This window comes from Panthera tigris, chromosome B1, assembly GCF_018350195.1.
Source record: "Panthera tigris isolate Pti1 chromosome B1, P.tigris_Pti1_mat1.1, whole genome shotgun sequence".
Taxonomy (NCBI): Eukaryota; Metazoa; Chordata; class Mammalia; order Carnivora; family Felidae; genus Panthera; species Panthera tigris.
In genome coordinates, this window is record NC_056663.1 from 40,004,513 (window position 1) to 40,028,468 (window position 23,956).

Genomic DNA, 23,956 nt, shown 5'->3' on the forward strand with positions numbered 1-23,956 from the left:
CTCTGTATGGCTTATTTCACTTAGCATCACACTCTCCAGTTCCATCCACGTTGCTACAAAGGGCCATATTTCGTTCTTTCTCATTGCCATGTAGTACTCCATTGTGTATATAAACCACAATTTCTTTATCCATTCATCAGTTGATGGACATTTAGGCTCTTTCCATAATTTGGCTATTGTTGAGAGTGCTGCTATAAACATTGGGGTACAAGTGCCCCTATGCATCAGTACTCCTGTATCCCTTGGGTAAATTCCTAGCAGTGCTATTGCTGGGTCATAGGGTAGGTCTATTTTTAATTTTCTGAGGAACCTCCACACTGCTTTCCAGAGTGGCTGCACCAATTTGCATTTCCATCAACAGTGCAAGAGGGTTCCCGTTTCTCCACATCCTCTCCAGCATCTCTAGTCTCCTGATTTGTTCATTTTGGCCACTCTGACTGGCGTGAGGTGATATCTGAGTGTGGTTTTGATTTGTATTTCCCTGATGAGGAGCGACGTTGAGTATCTTTTCATGTGCCTGTTGGCCATCCGCATGTCTTCTTTAGATAAGTGTCTATTCATGTTTTCTCGTAGCATTATTTTAAACATCCACAATTGTTTTATACATGTTACACCATATAAAAGTAATAATTTAATTGCCTCTTATTCAAAGATTATTTAGAAATTAAAACAGTGGCTTAAACAGTGTTCATTCACTCTAGCTTAGTTTAAAAAAGGGAATTAAATGTTGGCAGACTCAATATTTAAGCAATCAGTGAATATTGTTCATCAAATATGTGTTTTATGAAAGAAATAAAAAGGGGACACCTGGGTGGCGCAGTCGGTTAAGCGTCCAACTTCAGCTCAGGTCATGATCTTTCGGTTCTTGAGTTCGAGCCCCACATCGGGCTCTGTGCTGACAGCTCAGAAGCCTGCTTCGGATTCTGTGTCTCCTTCTCTCTCTGCCCCTCCCCCATTCACGCCCTGTCTCACTCTGTCTCTCAAAAATGAATGTTTAAAAAAAAAAAAAAGAACTAAAATGACAAACTAAGTTTAACATATCTTAAGTCCAGGGGCTTCACATGCTTACTCATTTGCATTTCTGAGTCTCAACCTATCTATATCAAAGAGAAATGGGCAGCATCATGGAGACTTGCAGAGATAAAACAACTCTGTGTCTTCATTGTGATTATGGGAAACCACGTATCGATAGAGCTACACAGAACTGTACACAAAAACACGAAAAAACATAGATAAATCTGGTGAAAGCTGAATAAACTGGATTGCATCAATGTCAGTTCCTTAGTTTTGATATTGTATTATAGTTATGCAAGATGTAACCACTGGGGAAACTGGGTGAAAGGTACACAGAACTTCTCCACATTTTGTTTTGCATCCCCTGTGACTCCAGAATTATTTCAAAATATAAAGTTAAAAAAATAATTTAGTGGGTTGCAACTAATGTTTTTTAAAATCAAAACATCAGTGCACAGATTAAGGGAACTATATCTGCACATACATTTAGTTGACAGTAGGCTGCAATGTAAACTGTATTTCTTACTGTGGGTTCTGGTCAAAGAAGCTTGAGAAATAATGGAACTTAAGGCTACTAGGATAAAAATGAAAATATTTCATTCTGTGAGTGCTCTGGACTCAGTCAACTATAATCAGTATTTTCTCATTATTAGTAACAACACCACCGGCAACTAACATTACATGTGCACTATCCTAAGTACATTATATATACCAACTCATTTATTTCTGTGAGGTAGATCCTTTTACTATCCTCATTTTACAAATAGGGAATCTGAGGTACAGAACAGTTAGGAGGACTTCCCCAGACAGTAAATGTAAAGTTATGATATGAATACAGGCACTATGGCTCTAGAGTCCATGCCATTAGTCATGGTGCTTTACTAACTCACACTATGTATCTTTGTGAGCAACCTCAGGTTACCTTCAATCTTTAATTCTGGATTATTTCACTACAGGCTGTCTAGGTTTCTAAAGCTCACTGGACACATCAGATAAAATTCCAACAAACATTACACACATACTACTAAAAGACCATTTAACAGATGGAAAAATAAAAAGAAAATACCTTTAGCCTCCAATTATCTCCTACTTCGGTTTTGATTCTGTTCAGCCAATTTTCATCAAAATATGCAGGATCTCTGCAAATCAGAAAAAGCTAGCATATTAAGATCATGCAGCTATCAAGCTTAAAAAAAAAATGAAATCTATCCTTTAACTGCAACATAAAAATGTATTTACCACATACCAAGCAATTAAAGAACTCAGTCTGGAGATTGGATGCAATTTTCGCAGATTTCTCTAAAATCAACCTATTACCAGAGTATCATAAAATATGCATGTATATATACATATATGTATACACACACATATATATACACACATACATACACACATATTTATATATACATCATATATAACGTATATTACGTATATATACATACATTTCCCCCAAAAAAACAAACTAGAAAAATGGGCACCTGGGTGGCTCAGGCAGTTAAGAATCCAACTTCAGCTCAGGTCATGATCTCACATTCATGGGTTTGAGCCCCATGTCGGGCTGTGTTGACAGAAGGGAGCCTGCTTCAAATTCTGTCTCCTTCTCTCTCTGCCCCTCCCCCACTCAAGCTCACACTCACTCTCTCTCCGTTGGTAAACATTAAATTGGGATGCCTGGGTGGCTCATTCAGTGAAGCATCTGACTTCGGCTCAGGTCATGATCTCATGGTCCATGAGTTTGAGCCCTGCATCGGGGTCTGTGCTGACAGCTCGGAGCCTGGAGCCTACTTCAGATTCTGTGTCTCCCTCTCTCTCTGCCTCTCCTCCACTCACTCTCTGTCTCTCAAAAAATGCATAAACGTTAAAAAAAATTAAAGGTAAACATTAAAAAAATAAAAGTTGTAACATACAGTTGATATATTTATTTTATTTTTTTAACTAAAAAATAAAATTACTTATTTTGAGAGAGGCAGAGACAGAGAATCCTAAGCCACCTCCACACTCAAAGCGTGGAACTTGATCCCAACAAACCGTGAGATTATGACCTGAGCCGAAATCAAGAGTCAGACACTCAACCGAGTCACCCAGGTGCCCCTACGGTTGATACATTAAAAAAAAAATTTTTTTTAATGTTTATTTATTTTTGACAGAGAGAGAGAGAGAGAGAGAGACAGAGAGAGAGAGAGAGCGAGCGAGCATGAGTGGGGGAGGGGCAGAGAGGGAGGGAGACACAGAATCTGAAGCACGCTCCAGGCTCTGAGCTGTCAGCACAGAGCCTGACGCGGGGCTCAAACCCACGAACTGTGAGATCATGACCTGAGCCAAAGTTGGGCGCTCAACCAACTGAGCCACCCAGGAGCCCCTACAGTTGATACATTTAAAAAAAAAAATTATAGAGGAATATGCTACCTTGGAATTAACATAATGTTTAGATACAATAATATCTAAAAAGTCAAAATCAATGACACAATTTTAAACAGACAAAAGAAATATATCAAGAAAAAAGTTAACATTAGCCTTTCAGTTAATATTTCAATGACCTCCATCACTTAATATTTTGAAGGTCACCAATAAATAATAAATGCTATTAAAATTTCAATTCCTTCAAACAGTATAGATTGAGAACCACTTTCTCAATGTAATACTAAGCATTAGACATGTTGGACATATGTGGACATGTGTCATGTGGACATATTTAAAACACCTGTGAATATACCTATGCTTATTTTTCTTAGGAAAATCTCTCAAACTATGATAAATAGTAGAAAAAAAAATTTTTTTTACCCTAGTATGATCCTCATTTTAAGGTTTTTGAAACTAATGCTCTATGACATTATTTGTTCAAGACCAGAGACTGAATACCTATGTTTATCCTGCTTTAGCAAATGCTAAGTCCAAAGATCTTTCCATAACACCACAGCTGTCTCCATTTACCCAAAAAACATAATGGCAATGAAAGAAATATGTTAGAGAAAAAAAAAAAATCTACATTTCAACTTATATTGTCACTCAAACTGGAAGTACAATCTGTGCTAAATTTTGTTGATATATTTACATGAAGTCACATGCTATTTATAATTTTTAATGTTACTATTAAGAAAGAAAAATATATTTATTTAGTTATAAAATTTATGAAAAAAGTTACAACTAAGTTACCTCTGTATAAATCTATTATTTTTTTATTTTCAAATTTTTATTTATTTTTTATAATTAATGATTGTTTTAAAGCTTGTATCAAAGTGAACATTAACTTTGTACCTACTTTTAAAAACAGCTTGAGTTAGAATTCATATACCATACAACTCATCCATTTAAAGTATACAATGCAATGGGTTTTAGTACATTCACAGAATTGTACAACCTAACCACAATCTTATGTCAGGACATTTCCATCTTCTCAAAAAGAAATCCTTAGCTACCTGTAACTCCCCATTTCCCCCTCTCTCTCTCTCTCTCTCTCTCTCTCTCTCTCTCTCCAGTCCCTGGGAATTACTCCTCACCCTTGTGTCCTTTTGGGTTTGCCTATTCTGGACATCTCATATAAATGAAATCATACACTGTGTGGTCTTTTGTGTCTGGCTTCTTTCATTTAGTATGGTTTTAGGATTCATTCATATCGCAGTATGTATCACCACTTCATTCCTTTTTATGGCTCAACAATATCCCATTTATGGATAAAATACATTTTGGTAATCTATGCATCAGTCATTGTACATTTGGGTTGTCTCTACTTTTTAGCTATTATGAATAATGATGCTCTGAATGTACTAGTTCTGTGTGGACATGTTTCATGTGGGTAAATGCCTAGGAGTAGAATTGCAGGGTCCCGTAATAATTCGATGTTTAACATTTGAAGCAAGGTCAAGCTGCAGCACTTTACATTCTCACCAGCAATGCATGTTGGTTCCAATTTCTCCACAGCCTTGCCAACACTTGTTATTTTCTGTCCTTTTAATTATAGCATCCTAGTGGATGTGAAGTGGTAGGTCACTGTGGTTTTGATTTGCATTTCCTTAATGACTAATCATGTTGAGCACTGGCCGTTTGTATATTCTCTCTGGGGAAAAATCTATTCAGTCTTTGCCTATTGGGTTGTCTTTGGGGCACCTGGGTGGCTCAGTCGGTTGAGCATCCAATTTTTGCTCACATCAAGGCTCACTACCGTCAGCCTGTCAACGCAGAGCCCGCTTCAGACGCTCTGACCCCCTCTCTCAGCCCATCCCTCTCTCTCTCTCAATAAATAAATTTTTAAAAATGTATAAGATAAATAAAATAAAATTTGGGTTCACTTTTTATTATTGAGTTCTAAGAGCTGCTTTTGGGGTTTTGTTTTTGTTTTTAAGTATTCAAGATAAAAGCCCCTTTTCGGTCATAAAATGTGTAAATAATTTCTCACATTCCGTGAGTTGTCCTTTCACTTTCTAAGAGTCTTTTAGCTCTTATACTTAAGTCTATGACCCATTGTGTATGGTGTAAGGGAGTAGTCTAAATGCATTCTTCAGCATGTGGATAGTCATATACCCCTTTTATTTTTAAGCTTCATCTTCTTTAGAATTCAACAAAAGAATAATAAAAATGAAGAGAAACTAATTTGAGCAAGCTTATACCAAAAAAAGGAAACTTACTGGAAGACCACTGAGGTATGTTACGGTACTGAAAAATAACTGGGCCTCACACAGTACTGGAATAAGGATCTGGAAAGCTGTTAGGAATCCAGACAGTACTCTCCTTTCATCTTTGTTTCTGTCCATCTATACCGTTTCTCTCTGCAGACCAACTTTTTTCTGTTTCTCCACATACAATGCTGAAGATAACTGCAGACATGTTCCAAGTCTTCACCACTTCAGTTCAAGCAAATAGTTTAAAGACCAGCCATCATTCAGTCCCAATTCTAAATTCCCAGATCGTTTCAAATAATTCAGCTAGAGTCTCTTTTTCATCCCTAATCCAATTTATATGTAACCAAAAGGATTGAGGGCTGCAAGTAGGACACACACAACTTTAAGGGGAAGAATGACCACATCTGGCAGGATAAGAGTGAGTTTTCAGAGAAAGTGATTGCGAAAAATGGGCAGACCACCCCCAAAAATGTCCTTGTCCCTTAAAACCTCTTGTAAAAATAGATAAGGCAGGGCGCCTGGGTGGCTTAGTCAGTTAACCGTCCAACTTCAGCTGAGGTCATGATCTCGCAGTTCATGAATTAAAGCCCTGCATGCTCACTGCTATCATTGCGGAGCCCACTTTGGATACACTGTACCCTCTCTTTCTGCTCCTCCCTTGCTCACGCCCATGTGCACTCTCCCCCCTCAAAAAATTAACATTAAAAAAAAAAAACAGATAATGCAAAGAAAAGCAACAATTGAGTTCTAAAATACCAAAGTATTATAAAAATACAGAAATTAGAAAATATTCAATATTTTTTGATACTTGAATAATCTAAAGAGCATAATCATTGCCAATCAAATGTTAGTCTTCCCAACCAAAAAAAGACTCATAAGGAAGACAGTCTGAGTTTGGTGCTATTTGGCTGATGATTAGTCAAAGCCAAAGACGCTGAATTTACTGAGTGGCAATTTAGGGTCACACTGCTTAAAAATACACTTCACCAGCAAGCTCATAAACTTGTAGAAAAGAATGCTTTAAAATGTGTAAGAAGGGGTGCTTGGCTGTTTCAGTTAGTAGAGCACATGACTCTTGACATTGGGGTCATGAGTTTGAGCCTTGTGTTGGGGGGTATAGTTTACATAAACAATTAACTTTAAAAATGTGTAAGAAAATTATATACTCTAAGAACTCCTGGGATACTTAATTTGCAATTTAGAACAATACTTATTGTAACTAAAAGAATATCTGAATAAAATATTGCAAATCAAACACTATGATACAGTTTGCTTATTCCTTAAAAGATTATGTCTAAGTTAGGAAGGGAAAACACAAAACCACTGCTAAGGACTAGTAAACATACCAGTCATTGAATCAGGTACTTTACATTCGCAATGACATTGCAAGGAAGGTATTATTATCCCTCTTACCATTGAAGAATATCATACTCAGAAATTAAATAATTTCCACAAGTTCTATCAGATAATTAAGCAGCAAAGTTGACAGAATAATTTTTGTTAAAAATTATAACAGCAGAGGGGCACCTGGGTGGCTCAGTCAATTGAGCGTCTGTCTCTTGACTTCAGCTCAGGTCGTGATATCATGGTTCATGAGTGCGAGCCCTACATTGGGCTCTGCGCTGCTGACAGTGCAGAGCCTGCTTGGAATTCTCTCTCTGCCCCTCCTCTGCTCTCTCTCTTTCTCTAAATCAATCAATCTTAAGTCAGCAGAGCTCAACACAAAACTGGTTCCAGCAAACAACACTAAAGGTCCTGTGTCTAATTATCTCCTTCATGCATGCTCAATAAACTAGATCACAAAGAGAAAGACCAATATTGTTCATGGCACTCTATGTTGTTCATTAAGGGTAGGTATTTGTTCCCACTCCTTCCCCATACCTCATTTCTAACACATAGCAAGTTCTCAATAAGTATTGTGGACTAAAATATGGGGTGCTTACGTGGCTCAGTTGGTTGAATGTCCAACTTTGGCTCAGGTCACCATCTCGCAGTTTGTGGGTTTGAACCACACATCAGGCTCTGTGCTGACAGCTCAGAGCCTGGAGCCTACTTTGGATTCTGTGTCTCCCTCTCTCTCTCTGTTCTTCCCCTGCTCGCACTCTTTGTCTCTCTCTCGAAAACAAATAAACATAAAAAAACTTTTTTTAAATATCTGTGGACTAAAATACATTGGGGGGGGGGGTGGCGCCTGGGTGGCTCACTTGGTTAAGAGTCTGACTCTTGATTTCAGTTCAGGTCATGGTCTCATGGTTATGGGATTAAGCCCCGTGTTGGGTTTTGCACTGACAGCATGGAGCCTGCTTGGGATTCTCTCTCTGCCCCTCCTCTGCTCTCTCTCTTTCTCTAAATCAATCAATCAATCTTAAGTCAGCAGAGCTCAACACAAAACTGGTTCCAGCAAACAACACTAAAGGTCCTGTGTCTAATTATCTCCTTCATGCATGCTCAATAAACTAGATCACAAAGAGAAAGACCAATATTGTTCATGGCACTCTATGTTGTTCATTAAGGGTAGGTATTTGTTCCCACTCCTTCCCCATACCTCATTTCTAACACATAGCAAGTTCTCAATAAATATTGTGGACTAAAATATGGGGTGCTTACGTGGCTCAGTTGGTTGAATGTCCAACTTTGGCTCAGGTCACCATCTCGCAGTTTGTGGGTTTGAACCACACATCAGGCTCTGTGCTGACAGCTCAGAGCCTGGAGCCTACTTTGGATTCTGTGTCTCCCTCTCTCTCTCTGTTCTTCCCCTGCTCGCACTCTTTGTCTCTCTCTCGAAAACAAATAAACATAAAAAAACTTTTTTTAAATATCTGTGGACTAAAATACATTGGGGGGGGGGGTGGCGCCTGGGTGGCTCACTTGGTTAAGAGTCTGACTCTTGATTTCAGTTCAGGTCATGGTCTCATGGTTATGGGATTAAGCCCCGTGTTGGGTTTTGCACTGACAGCATGGAGCCTGCTTGGGATTCTCTCTCTCCCTCACTCTCTCTGTCCCTCACCTGCTCATACATGAATGCCCTCTATCTCTCTCTCAAAATAAATGAATAGACAATTAAAAAAAATTAAAATAAAATAAATGTGGAAAGTGAACTTTTAAGCTATCCATAAGCCTCCAATCTACTACTTGCACAGAACATAGCAAGAACCGTAGTCCAGTCTTCTTATATCCAATGTGACTTTTCCGAGTAATAAATATTGACTCAATATGCAGGCATCTAGCCATAACTGTTTCTGTAAGTAGCTTACAATTTCAGCAATGCTTTCTAAATACCCCTTAATTAATGCTCTCAGGTTATGATCAAACAATATAAATGTACTTTCCTCCAAGTTCTTAATAGATCATAGTTCTGCACAGACATGTAAACAACAACGGATAATCTTACTGGAGCATTCTTCATGAGTAAGAAGCTATCTTTAGCTTCTTACTATGTCCTGTCTCTTGCTAAGAAAAACAAAAAAACAAGAACCTATGAAACGTACAAAACCATTTCCTTAGATTTTTCCAGTAGCACATCTATTTGACTTTAACTTATGTACCAGTCATAGCTTCTTAAGCTAAAAAATAAAAAAAGAGACAGAGAAATAAAAAAAAAGAAAAAAGCTCATTGACTTTAATACTTAATAAAATTCCAGAAATATATTATCTGCCTGCAGTTAATTGCCTTAACAAAAATAAACATATTAAATTTCATTTGTACTGCTAAATTACTTAAGCACCATAATATTCTTACTGAACTCAGCCAAATCGAGACAGGTCCAAAACCAACACTATGATTCTCTCTTACTATGGCATTTTTATTAGCAAACCTTAGTACTTTTTTAGATATGTTGATTCTCAGGTCTATTTTCCTATGTTTTAATTACCCAAAACAATCACTTTGGTCCCCTGACGTTAAATGTCTATTCAAGAGTTAGCTATAGTAATTAAATTTCACATCTATAGTAACAATAAAATTATAGGGAATTATGCTTAGCCCCTACTGTATCAAAATAAGCAAGGCGCATAAGGGATAGGCTCTGAGCCAAGGACCAACAACTCAGGGCTCTTTGAAAAGTATCCATTTAAGAGGCTTGTGACCATTGTGCACAGCTTGACCTTCATTTTATCTCTTTTGGTCTCCTATTTTATTTTCCCCTCTTTCTAAAACTCTGAAAACTAGAACTAAAGGCACCCAGAGGCACAACTTACTACTTCTGATTTTACTCTTTCAATCAATATGTGGTTGTGGTATAATAAAAAAGATATTTGGTCTTCATCCCTGGTTCTTGGCACTGAGTTCCTAAAACCCTTAAAATGTCCTCAGAAGGAGTGTGTCCTTTGTAATTTATAATGAGCACTTTCTGACCATAACTGAGTTTATGCTAATGAGGTAATTCATCATGGACCCCTAGACAGCTTCAGGATGGAGGCTCGTTCCAAAGGAACAAAACACATAGAGGGTTGGAACTTTCAGCCCCACTTTGACCTCCAGGAAGGGAATGGAGATTGAGTTCATAATTTCAATCATACCTATGGAGTGAAACCCCAAATAAAACCCCTAAAGAACTGGGTTCAGGGAGTTTCTAAGTTGGTGAACACATCAGTGTGCTGGGAGGGTAGTATGCCTGGAAAGGGCATGCAAGCTCTGCGCTGCCCCAGCTCCATACCTTGCCCTATACATCTCTTTCGTTTGGCTATTCTTGGATTTTATCCTTCATGATAAGATTGTAATCATAAATATAAAGCTTTCCTGAGTTTTGTGTCATTCTTGAAAATTACTGAAAGGGATGGCAGTGGAGGGGAGTTCACAGGAACTCCTGAATTTGTAGTTGGCCAGGAAAAAGTGTGGATGCACTGAAGACCCCATGTCCCCCTGGCATCTGAAGTAGGGGCAGTTTTATGGGACTGAGGCCTTAACTTGTGGGGTCTGTGCTAACTCAGAAGTTAGCATCAGAACTGAAATGCAGGACATCCAGCTGTTATCAGGGAAATTGTTGATGGAAAATGACAGAGTGGTGGTAAACTCTTCTTGGATACAAAAGATAAAAGCTGCTTTAATTTCAAAGCCAAAATTTGTAAGTCCATATTCATTCATTCAATAAATATTTCCAAAATACTTACTATGGAGCAGGATAAGAGGATTAGACTGTAAGGGCGCTGATGATATTAAACAGGTAGTCAAGGCAGGATATATTGAAAAACCAGCAAATATTGGTGAAGGCTGGAAGGTGGTAAGAAGAGTGTTGTGTGGATATCTGATTTATGAGAGATCATGTAAAAGTCCTAAGGCAGGAGTTGCCTGATGTGCATAAGGATGAGCAAGGGAACTGATGTGGGAAAGAACACGAGTAAACAAGGCATCAGAATGGTAACAAGTCGTCCAGATCACTTAGGATATACTATTATGAGTGCATTGGCTTTTACCCTGAGTGAAACGGGGTGCCAATGAGAATTCTAAGCTAACTAAAAAAATCACTCTGGTAGCTGGGTTCACATTAGACTGTGGGCAGCCAAGTGTAGAACACCCCAGTCAGGAATTATTAACATGATAAAGGGAAGAGATAATGGTGGTCAATGTGGTAGCAGTAAAGGTAATAATTTTTAATATAAAACTTCTCCAAACATTCAGAGAAGGAAAATATCATGGTGAACAACCATATGTCAATCATAGAGATTTAACATTCTCCCATATTTGCTCCATATTTGATTTGACATTTTACTCCTAAAAACTCCACTATACGTCTCTAATCAGTAAGGCACTTTCTTATAGTTCTGATATACACCTAATATACAACACTCTCCAAATACCACCCAATATTCAACCTATTTTCAAATTTCCTACGTTATCCTTAAAACGTCTGCTATAGTTGATTTGTTCAAATGAGATTCAAGAAAAATCATGCACTGCATTTGTGTTTTTAAAATTGTGGAAAGAACACTTAACATGAGATCTACCCTCACAACAAAATTTTAAGTGCACAATACTGTTAAGTATAGGCACGATGTTGTACAGCAGAACCCTAGAACTTACTCATCTTGTATAACTGAAACTTTATACTTACTGAACAGCAAGTATATTTACTTGCCACTTGCCCCAACTGCTAGCTCCTGGCAACTGTCATTCTAATGTCTGTTTCCATGCATTTGATGATTTTAGATACCTCATATAAGTGAAGTCTTGCACTATTTGTCCTGTGATTGGCTTATTTCACTAAGCATAAATGTCTTCCAGGTTCATCCACGTTGTTGCATATGGCAGTATTTCCAAGAACCATGCAATGCATTTGGTTAGTGTCTCTGTCTCACCTCTTCAGGCTCTTTAATTTAAAACAGTCTACCTCCTTCCTTTTTTTTCATGACACTGATTTACTGAGGAGACTAGGTCAATTGCCCTGGGAAATATCTTACTTTCTGGATTTGCCTAATTGTTTCCTCATGATTTAACTTGTTTCTCTAGCCTCTAGCTAAAGGCTAGATTTAGATATATTTTATAGATATATTTTAAAAGTACAGTTATCAGGATTCTTGATAGGTTGGATGTGGGATGGGGAGAAAAAGAAAAGTTTTACGGTTTGAGCAACTGGAAGGCAAGAAACGCCAACTGAAATGAAATTTTTGGCTGAGTGACTTTTGGGTAGCAAATAGGGAATTTAGTTTTATATATAACTTTGAGATATCTTTTAGACTCAAATGGAGACATTGAGTAGAAAATGAGCTAAGTCTAGAAGTTAAAGGAAAGATTGATGCTGGATACACAAACTTGAGAGTCATTAAGACATGGATGACATTTAAATCCATGAGACTAAAAGAAACCATCAAGGAAGTGAACACAGAAAGTAGAGGAGCAAGGTCTGAGTTCTTATTGCACTCCAGTGTGAGGAAGTAGGATAGAAGAGGAAAAATGAGTAGAGGAAATGCAGATCATCTGGTGAGACAGGAGAAAAACCCTGAAGGTTGGGGCGCATGGGTGGCTCAGCCAGTTGAGTGACTCTCTTTCTCTCTCAAAAATGAATAAACATTAAAACGAACAAACAAAACTCCAGAGGGTAACAAGGAGGTAAGTACTTTGAATGCTGCTGCCAGGTCCAGATACGGATTGAAAATGGGCCATGAGAATCAGCAATGTGTAGATAATTGGTGGTCCTAAAAAGTGCCATTTTATTAAAAAGAATTTTTTAACGTTTATTTATTTTTGAGAGACAGAGAAACAGAGCATGAGCCAGGGCGGGGCAGAGAGAAAGGGAGACACAGAATCTGAAGTAGGTTCTAGGCTCTAAGCTGTCAGCACAGAACCCGATGCAGGGCTCGAACGTGAACTGCGAGATCATGACCTGAGCTGAAGTTGGACACTTAACTGACTGAGCCACGCAGGCGCCCCTAAAAAGTGAAATTTTAATAAAATGATTGGGGAAAAAAAAAATCCCTGCCTGAAAAGTGCATTTAAGAGAGCAGAAATAAAGGAATCTGAGATGGTTGGATACAGACTATGCTTTAAAGAAGTTTTTGCTACAAAAGGAGAAATTGATTGACAGAGGTGAGATCATGAGAAGTATTTTTAAAGAGAAAAGAAGTAACAGTGTGCTTACATGCTAATAGATACGACCCAGCAGAGAAGGGAAAAGTGATGATGTAGGAAAGAGAGGCAAACTGCTTAAGTGATGATCTTGAGTAGGCGAGAGGCAATAGGGTGCAAAATACAAAGTATAGGTACTGACTTTAAGATAGAACCCTTCCCTATCAACCCCACAGCTCATGTGTAGACAATAGGTTGCAAGGCAAAGTCAAACTGATGCTGGTAGGTGGGTTCACGTCGTCATGGGATTCCACGGAAATTCTTTCATATTTGTTTCAACTTCCTGAGAAGTAGGATGTATCCTACCTTGTTAAGGGGATCAGATGAGAGAGAAGGGGATACTGGAGGTTTGAAGAGAGAAAAGTGTGAGACAGTCATCTGGAAGGCTGGGGGAATGGGAAGACTAGGGAAACACAGTACAACTGTGGGATTCCATAAGGTAACACTTGCAATTTTGTGGTGAGAAATTTAAAATGAGATCCATCAGCATGTTTGCTTTTTTTTTTCAGCTGGGTTCAGCTGCATAGGTAAGAAGTAAAACTGGTGGGACGGTAGATTTAACCAGAGTTGTGGTTTTGCCAAACAAATTATGAGGGGGGCAGCAAAGCTAAAAGTATACACAAGGGAGTGATTATGATTGACCATGCAATTTCAGCTAAATAAGAGGAACGAAAAAGAGATGAAGGTGGACAATGTTGAGATCCCACTGGCAGAAGAAAATCAAAGAATTATTGGACACTTGATACCAGAGGAAGTGAGGTGGAAAGACAGGAAACAATAATCAGACAGTGGTAATGAGAAAACTGAGATTATGGAGGGATTACACATTATCACTAATTATAAGGTACAGGGTATGACCATGGGGATGAGTGGCTGAAATCTAGCAGAAGACAAGATCAATGGAGAAGAGTTCAAGAAACTGGTAGGCAAGGATATCCAAATCACCAAGAATTTAGATAAGAGTAGTATTGAAAAGAGCCAATAGTGTGCCAGGATCCAAAACTGTTGAGAAACAAGAAGAAATGATAGCAACAATGAAGGGTAGTGGATGATATCATAAGATTCAAAACTAGGGTTTTAGGGAAGATGAAGGAGAACGGTCTGGAACAGCACTGAGGAGCACCGCCTCTGGGCTAAGTGTACTTCTAAAGCCTGTGGGAGTAAAAATAGCCATCACTTGAGAAGCCTGCACAAGTAGCATTAGGGGAGAACCAGATTTCTTTCAGAGCCAAAGCTGATGAGGAAAAGTGCTGATTGTTCTTTGGCACACATACTGCAGGTTAACCAAGAATCACAGGCTTAACAGCACAGTCAATTTAAATCCTGTGCTCTCTGAAGTGGGTTGAAAATAGAAAATTCATTTAACAGTCACAGTTCCCTCAAGACTTAAGGGAAAAAATAGGTTTTCGTTTTGAACACCTTAATGTTTCTGGTGACTGATCTATTAGTAAAAAATATTTAAACAAGTAAGAATTTAATCATCTATGGATGATGTCTGTCTGGTCATTAGGCAAATCAACATAATCAAAAGTCCTGAAAATATGGGAAAGGGATCTTTTTAATAAATAGCGCAAAAAAGAAAAAAAACAATCCTCTATACAAAAAATAACTCAAAATGCATCATAGACCTGAATATAAGCACTGAAACTATAAAACTTCTAAAGGAAAATGTAGAAGAAAATCTTAAGTGACCTTGGCTTTGCTAAACATTTCTTAATAGAATAAACAAAAACAAAAGACAAAAAACAGGGCATCTGGCTGGCTCAGTCAGTGGAGTATACAACTCTTGATCTTCAGGGTTGTGGGTTCTGGCGCCATACTGGGTATAGATATTACTTAAAAACAAAACCTTTAAAAACATAAAAAAAAAACATGAAAGAAAAATAAATTAGATTTTATCAAAATTGAAAACTTTTGCCTCTCAAAGACACTATTAGGAAAACGAAAAGGGAAGCCACAAATTGGGAGAAAATATTTTAAAATATATATCTGAAAAAGGACTTGTATTTAGAATATAAAGAACTCTAAATTCAGTAATACAAACAATCTAAATAAACAACAGGCAAAAGATTACGGGAAACCATTCACCAAAAAAAGATAGACAGATGGCCTGAAATGATGCTCGACATCATTTAGTGATTATAGAAATTACTTAAAAATAAAATCTTAAAAAACACCCCACAAAACACTGACCTTACAAGTGATGGTGAAACTGTGGTGCAATAGGAACATTCATACACTGCTTGTGGGACCACAAATGGCACATCCACTTTGGAAACACTTTGGCAGTTTCTTAAATATTAAACACACACTTAGTTAGAGAGGGAGCCAAACCATAAGAGACTCTTAAAAACTGAGAATAAACTGAGGGTTGATGGGGGGGTAGGAGGGAGGGGAAAGTGGGTGATGGGCACTGAGGAGGGCACCTGGTGGGATAAGCACTGGGTGTTGTATGGAAACCAATTTGACAATAAATTTCATGTAAAAAAATATATATTAAACACACACTTAACCATATGTTCCAGCCATTCCACTCTTAGGCGGGATTTTACTTGAGGGAAATGAAAGCATATTTCCATACAAAAATTTGTACATTAATGTTCAGAGCTGCTTTATTTGTAACAGTCCTAAACTAAAATAACCCACATGTTCATCAGCAGATGAATGGATGAACAGATCATGGTATATCCATACAATGAAATATGTATGAACTATTACAGGCAATAATATGAATGAATTTTAAAATAATTATATTGCATGAAAGAAGCCATACCTTCTCCCTCAAATAAGAGAATATATTGTGTGAGTCCACGTATATAAATTTCTAGAAATTGCTAATTAATCTATAGTGACGGAAAGCAAACCAGTGGTTGCCTAGAGATGGGAGAGGGGTGGAAAAAGGAGGGACTGAAAAACTTTTTGAGTGATTGACACATTCATTATCTTGACTGTGGTGATAGTTTCACAGGTATCTACTTAGGTGAAAATTTAACAAATGCTATACTTTAAAAATGTACAATTTACTATATGTCAATTTCATCTCATTGAAGCTGCAGAAAAGGGGAGGGAAGTACTAGAAAGAAATGAGCTATCAAGTCACAGGGAGAAATCTTAAAGGCAATATTGCTACGTGAAAGAAGCCAATCTGAAAAGACAACATATGATTATGATTCCAATTACCTGACACTCTGGAACAGGCAAAACTATGGAGACAGTAAAAAAGATCAGGGGTTGCTGGGAGTCTGTCTAGGGGGAAGGAGGGATTACTAGGTGCAGCAAAAGGGATTTTTAGGACAGTAAAACTCCTCTGTATCTACACGTATCTACAGTGAACTTTAATGTAAATTAGGGACTTTAGGGGTGCCTGGGTGGCTCAATTGGTTAAGCAACCAACTCCTGATATTGGCTCAGGTCATGATCTCACGGTGGTGAGATCAAGCCCTGCATCGGGGCTCTGTGCTGACAGCTTGGAGCCTGCTTGGGATTCTCTCTCTCCCTTATCTCTCTGCCCCTCCCTTGCTCACACTATAAATTTATAAAAGAAATTAAGAAACTTAAAATAAATTTGGGGGCACCTGGGTGGCTCAGTCAGCCAACTTCAGCTCAGGTCATGATCTCATGGTCCATGAATTTGAGCCCCACATCAGGCTCTGTGCTGACAGCTCAGAGCCTGGAGCCTGCTTTGGATTCTGTCTCCCTCTCTCTTCTGCCCTTCCCCAGCTCACAGTCTGTCTCTCTGTGTCTCAAAAATAAACAAACATTAAAAAAAATTTTTTTAATAAAAAAATAGAAAATAAATAAATTAGGGACTTTGGGTGATAATGATGTGTCAGCACAGGATCATCAATTGCAACACATGTAGCACTCTGGTATGGGATGCTGATAGTGGGGGAAGCTCTGTGTATAGTGGGGCAAGAAGTATGTGGGAATTTGCCATACTTTTCTCTCAATCTGTAAAAACTCTTTTTAAAGTAGTAAAATACACATAAAATTTGTCACGTAAACTATTTAAAGTGTGTGGTTCAGTGGTATCAAATGCACTCACATTGTTGTGCAACCATCACTAACATCCATCCCCAGAACTTTTTCATCATCCCATTTGGAAACTCTTTTCCACTCAATTTTGCTGTTAAACCAAAACTTTTCTTAAAAAAATGTGTCTTTTAAAGAGGGGGGACATGAACCTATATGGACAAAGAAAGAGAAAGAAGACAACAGCAACAAAATTTTAGAAGCTGGAAAGCAGATTAATAGGAAATGATTTAAGACTAAAGAGAGAAAAAAATTACAGTGACAAGAAACATACTTACATCCATTTATATTTGCTAAAATTTCTACTTAAACTACAGAAAGATACAGTTTTTCACTTACCAGCTCAGATAAAATGAAAAGATTTGCAATTTGCAATGCAACTCTCTGCCTGGCACCCACCTTTTTGGCTTTCCTCATACCTCTCTGGCACTTCTGCTGTTTGAGGTTCCAACCAAGAATTAAATGTCAAAGTTCTTCAAGGCTCAGGCTACACATATTTTCTTCTTATGCTGTACTATTCCCCAAGTGACTTAATCCACAATAATGTCTTCAATAAGAGATAGCCAAATTGATTCTGGACTTCTACCCTCTCAATCTATATGATCTATTGCGAACTTGGCATTTTCTCTTACGTCTCAACACCAAAGTCAGTGTCCCCCAAACTAAACTCATGATACATCCAGCACTCCTCCATAGCAGATCACCCTTCAACGTTCCCACATCAGTCATTTGCACCTTCTTCTATGTATTTGCTTAAGTTAGAAACTTAAAAGTCAATTTTGATACCTCCCATATCAATCATCAACATTTGGCTTTCTCTACTATTTTGAGTTCACCCACTTGTCTTCATCTCCTTCACTACCTTCTATTTTTTTTTTTTTTAATGTTTATTTATTTTTGAGACAGAGAGAGACAGAGCATGAACGGGGGAGGGTCAGAGAGAGGGAGCCACAGAATCTGAAACAGGCTCCAGGCTCTGAGCTGTCAGCACAGAGCCCGACGCGGGGCTCGAACTCACGGACCGCGAGATCATGACCTGAGCCGAAGTCGGCCACTTAACCGACTGAGCCACCCAGGTGCCCCTCCTTCACTACCTTCTAATCCAAAGTACCATAATCTCCCTTCTGACTTACTACAAATTTCTTTCCAATTGATCATCCCTCATCATTATGGCCTCTTCTAATTTATTTTACACCTGCAGAATATTTTCAAGATGTAAACCTGACTAGAATTCAAATAAAACCTTTAAAAAAAAAAAAAAGAGGGCCATCTGGGTGGCTCAGTTGGTTAAGCGTCCAACTTTGGTTCAGGTCATAATCTTGAGGTTCGTGGTTTCAAGCCCCACATTGGGCTCTGGGCAGACAGCTCAGAGCCTAGAGCCTGCTTCAGATTCTATGTCTCCCTCTCTCTCTGCTGCTCCCCCACTCATTCTTTCTCTCTCTCCCTTGTTCTCACTCTCTCTCAAAAATAAACATTAAGAAAGAAAGAAAGAAAGAAAGAAAAGAAAGAAAGAAAGAAAGAAAGAAAGAAAGAAAGAAAGAAAGAAGCTCCTGGGTAGTTCAGTCAGTTGAGTGTCCGACTCTTGATTTCAGCTCAGGTCATGATCACAGGATTGTGGGATTGAGCCCTGCATTAGTCTCCATGCTGAGCCTGATTCTCTCTCTGTGTCCCTCTCCCCTTCTTGCATGCACACACCCTCTCTAAAAAAAAAAACAAATTAAAATAAATAAATAAAAATTTTAAAAAAGAAAGAAAACCGGTGCAGCCACTCTTGAACAATACGGAGATTCCTCAAAAAGTTAAAAATAGAACACCCTGGGGTGCCTGGGTGGCTCAGCTGGTTGATACTCTGACTTCAGCTTAGGTCATGATCTCGTGGTTCGTGAGTTCTAGCCCCACGTTGGGCTCTGTGCTGGCAGCTCAGAGCCTGGAGCCTGCTTCGGATTCTGTGTCTCTCTCTTTCTCTCTCTCTCTCTGCCCCCTCTCCCGCTCACATTCTCTCTTTCAAAAATGAATAAATGTTAAAAAAAAAAAACACACCACCCTATGATCTAGCAATCACACTACTGCTGTTTACCCAAAGAATACAAAAATACTAATGCAAAGGGATACATGTACCCAATGTTTATAGCAGCATTATCTACAATAGCCCAGACTTGGAATATCCACTGAATATCCACTGAATGGATAAAGACAATATGGTGCACATTGAGATACACACACACACACACACACACACACACACACACACACACAGTGGAATACTACTCAGCCACAAAAAATTATGAAATCTTATTATCTGCAACAATATGGATGGAACTGAAGTGTATTATGCCAAGAGAAATAAGCCAGAGAAAGACAACTACCACATGATTTCACTTATGTGTGGAATTTAAGAAACAAAACAAACCAGCAAAGGCACCAAAAAAAAAAAAAAAAAAAAAAGAGAGAAAAAGGGAAAAAAAAAAAGAGACTTAACTATAAAGAACAAACTGATGGCTACTAGAGGGGAGGAGTGAAATGGGTTAAATAGGTGATGGGGATTAAGGAGCGCAGTTGTGATGAGCACCAGATAATGTACAGAAGTACTGAATTACTATACTGTACACCTGAAACAAATGTAACACTACGTTAACTATAATTTTTTTTAAAAAGTTTTAAAAAATGTAAATCTGACTGTTAACCCTTCCCTGACCCCAAATCCCTCAACTGCTTTTCACAGCTCTTGGAACAGACATGAGGCCCTACGTGATCTGGCAACATCTATCCTTCCAATCTCATTTTGTAACATGCTCCCCTGTCTCTGCTTTAATCACTCAAACCCTCTCTCCATGGTGGTGTTCACCATGCTCCATCAGCCTATGAGGCCTCAGTGTATGCTCTTCCACATGCTAAGAAATCTGTTACCAATCATTGCAGATTTAATTTCTTTATTCAGGTAAATGTTTGCGTCTTCTTTGATTAAGTTAAATAAGCCTCTTTACAAACTTTCATAACATTGTGTATTTTTGCCCTGGAGCACTGGTTATAATAGCAATTTTGTTTTCATAGCTATTTAAACTCTGTTTTTCCTAAGGCTATAAACTCTCTGAAGGTACAGGCCCTGTGGGTTGTAGCTTACCCTTGTATCACCAGTGCTGGACACAAAGTAGCCATTCAATAAATACCACAGGGACAAGGAGGAACTGAACTTCCTTGAAATCATACATATTATACAGTTATTAAAAATAAATAACATGCAACAATATGAATGAATCTCAGCCATTATGTTGAGTGAAAGAAGTCAGACACAAGAGTACATACTGTATGATTCCATTTATAAGATGCCCAAGAACAGAGAAAACTAATTAGTGGTGTAGATGTCACAATCATAACTATTTGGGGGCAAGGGTTATTGATTAGGAAGGGTCATGAGGGAACCATCTGGGTGGTGGTTACTTAGATGTGTATACACACACAAATACATACAACATGTACATACACAAATTCATTTTTATTATGCTTTTCTGTGTATGTTATACCACAACAATAGGAAAAACAGAAGGCATTTTGTGGGAAAAAGGTAAAAAAAAAAAACCTAAGTACTGATGAAAAATATGCCTACAAGACTTTGGTAAATTAAAATACTGTATGTTATGATCTTGGTTTGGTAAAACAATATACACATACAGTCCTTCTGGTTTCTGCAGTGACAGAAATCCTACCCTAATTAACTTAAAAAATCCATTTAGTGACATATACTTGGAAAGCTTAGCTTCACTGAAACTCTCTAGACCATTCAACTTCTAAAACTTATTAGGGCATCACTCAGAGGTGACCATGAAAATCACAAACTCACTCTTCTCAGAGTGCTAAAACCAAGCCTGATCCGAGGTTTCAAATGAGCCTTCTCACACTCCATCAAGAAGTCTATGCGCCTATGTATCTGGAGAGATGTGTCACGTAGTTCTGGAAGAAAGTGACAGCAAGCTAGTTTTCAAGCATGAGTCCCCAGTACTAAAGGCACACTGATAGATTCTCTGAAATGCAGGCATCTGAACTGCTTTTCAGATGGGCAACTCTACATAGTCCACTGCAAAGTGAACAACAGCAAAAATTCATTTACTGATGATATTAATTCTTAACACAACTGCAGGAAATCCCATTTATTGATATGCAAATCTCTAATATCATGAGGCCTCAAAGTGCTCAGTGCTTCAAAGACAAAAGTATCTCCCTATGGGGAGCCTGGGTGGCTCAGTCAGTAGAGGTTTGACTTCGGCACAGTTCAAGAGTTCAAGCACTGCTTGGGGCCCTGTGCTGACAGCTCAGAGCCTGGAGTCTGTTCAGATTCTGTGTTTCCCCCTCTTTCTGCCCCTCCCCTGCTCGCTCGTGTGCACTCTCTCACTCACTCTCTCTCAATAATAAAAATTTTTAAAAAAAGTATCTCTCTCAAATCACATCAAACCTAATGATTTTTTAAATTTACATGTTATGATTTATTTGAAAATTTCCCAGATCAAAAGTTGAAGATAGCCATACAACATCAGTTTTACAACTACTATGTTTTCAAGTACTTAGAAGGAAAGAATCAGGTATGTTTTGTATATCCCAAACAAGTATGTCCTTCATTCATTCAGTAGACATGAGTACCCATGATGCAAACTGAATCTTGAAAAACTTATATTTGTGACCTACATAGGGCATTTTCATATGATTCAACCAAAAACCAAACACTGTGCTAGGATACAACTGTGAACAAAACAAATTCCCTGCCTCTGTGTGGAGCTTACACTGTGTGTGAGTGTGTGTGTGTATGTGTGTGTCTGTGTGTACACGGATGTGGAGGACGCAGCATAAAACAAATGAATGCATGGTATATAAGATGGTGTTACATACTTCAAAGAACACAAAAGGTTAAAAGGGAATGGTTGTCACTTATTTTATATGAGTGGTCAGAGAAGGCCTCACTGATAACATTTGAGCAAAATCCTTTAGAGGGATTAAGTCTCTAGATTCTGATACAATGAGAAAATCTCATCACTAACATGAAAATTTCTGCCAAGCTTATGCCGAAAAACACAAGAGCAAATAATTCTGCTAAAACTACTGCAGTGTTATAACAATTAAAGCCCTAATTGAACTTTCAGGCAGTCAATCTGTACCTAAACGAGTACATGCCATCAAAATTTTCACCGACAGTTCTTATTCTACATCCAACACACATTTCATATGAACCCTTTATTTTTTGTCCATATTTTCAATCTAATAAATATTCACATATAAGAACATACAAAAAGACAAAGCAATTTATTCTTACATTTTTTGAAGAACCTGGGCCATCACAACCCCATTCGTTAAATCTTCTACGGTCTGGCATGGTGCATCCACGTTAAATGTCTGGATCTGGAAAAAAAAAGAAAAAGGGAGGGGTGGGGGAGTTGAGTTCGGTGGATTCCATGATTAACTACACAGAAGATTTCTTAGCTTATTTTTGTGATTATCTCACCTCAGGAGTAGGAGTAAATTTTAAAAAGTGGAAGAGTTGGAAACATTTTCCTTTGTGGGAAATTTCCTGCAGGTTCTTACTGTAATTTTTTCCCTTGGGTAGGAAAGAAATTGTGCTGGGCACTTGGTGACTTCCCAGCATTCATTCTCATCACAGATAATCAATCTAAGCAAGTCCTGATATCTTCATCTCCTCTACCAGTGACAGACTCTGAGATTGACAGGGCAAAGACAATTTGAAACAAAGAGCTTACTTGAACTTTTGGGAAAGAAAAGCCAATCTCCTCTTTTTAAATTAAACTGAATTTAGTGGTTTTTTAATCTAATTATCTATTTTTTTAATCTATTAAATTAAATTAAGTAATCTCTACACCTAACATGGGGCTCGAACTTATAACCCCAAGATCAAGAGTCACATGCTTTACTGACTGAGCCAGTCAGGAACCCCAAAGCCAATCTCCTCTTGATGTGAACACATATGTTGACTCAATGGTCACAAGCAGTCATCTTGGCTCTTAATGGAATCCATTTTACGATGAGGCCAATGCAGTGTATGACAGAAGAAGGATACAAAGAACTAGGTCCCTGAGGCCAAAACTGAGCCACTGAATTAAAAACTGTTGAAGTCTCAAAGCATGAGATAAATTTGTTTAAGCCTTGCCAAGTTGAGACTTCTTTTACTTAAAACCAAAATATCTTTATACAGATGTAGAAGTTACATTCACTGCAGTAGGTTAAATATTCAATTAATTTTTATTTATTTATTTTTTTAAAGTTACATCCAAGTTAGCATATAGTGCAACAATGATTTCAGGAGTAGATTCCTTAATGCGCCTTACCCATTTAGCCCATCACCCCTCCCACAACCCCTACAGTAACCCTCTGTTTGTTCTCCATATTTAAGTCTCTTATGTTTTGTCCCCCTCAATTACTTTTGAATTTAAATGTATTCTGAATTAGGGGCACCTGGGTGGCTAAGTTGACTAAGTGACTATTGATTTCAGCTCAGGTCATGATCTCACAGTTGTGAGATCTCATTCCCTTGCTGGGCGTGGAGCCTGCTTGGGATTCTCTCTATCCCTCCCTCTCCCCCTCCCCCACACTTGTGTGCATGTGCGCAGGCATGCTCTCTCTCTCAAAAAAATGTATTCTGAATTAGAACTTTGAAAAAAAACCCCCCAAAACTAACTTTGTACTAGTCAACACGTCAAGGCTGAGAAATAGTAGAAAGTATTTCCACGAGTAA

At 38.2% G+C, this 23,956-nt stretch overlaps 1 protein-coding gene across 7 annotated transcripts in view; it reads right to left on the minus strand.

The window, feature by feature from the left end:
* Window positions 1-23,956, minus strand: part of HOOK3 (hook microtubule tethering protein 3) — a 114,665-nt gene that overhangs the window by 83,549 nt on the left and 7,160 nt on the right. For 5 of the 7 annotated variants that reach the window (XM_042983344.1, XM_042983343.1, XM_042983347.1 and 2 more), the window contains exons 2-4: window positions 22,523-22,608; window positions 15,385-15,483; window positions 2,081-2,153 (exon numbers count right to left, since the gene is read on the minus strand). In XM_042983344.1, the coding sequence (XP_042839278.1) occupies window positions 2,081-2,153; window positions 15,385-15,483; window positions 22,523-22,608 (258 nt within the window). The remainder of the gene's footprint in view (window positions 1-2,080; window positions 2,154-15,384; window positions 15,484-22,522; window positions 22,609-23,956) is intronic. The other 2 variants (XM_042983346.1, XM_042983348.1) reach the window with 1 other exon arrangement.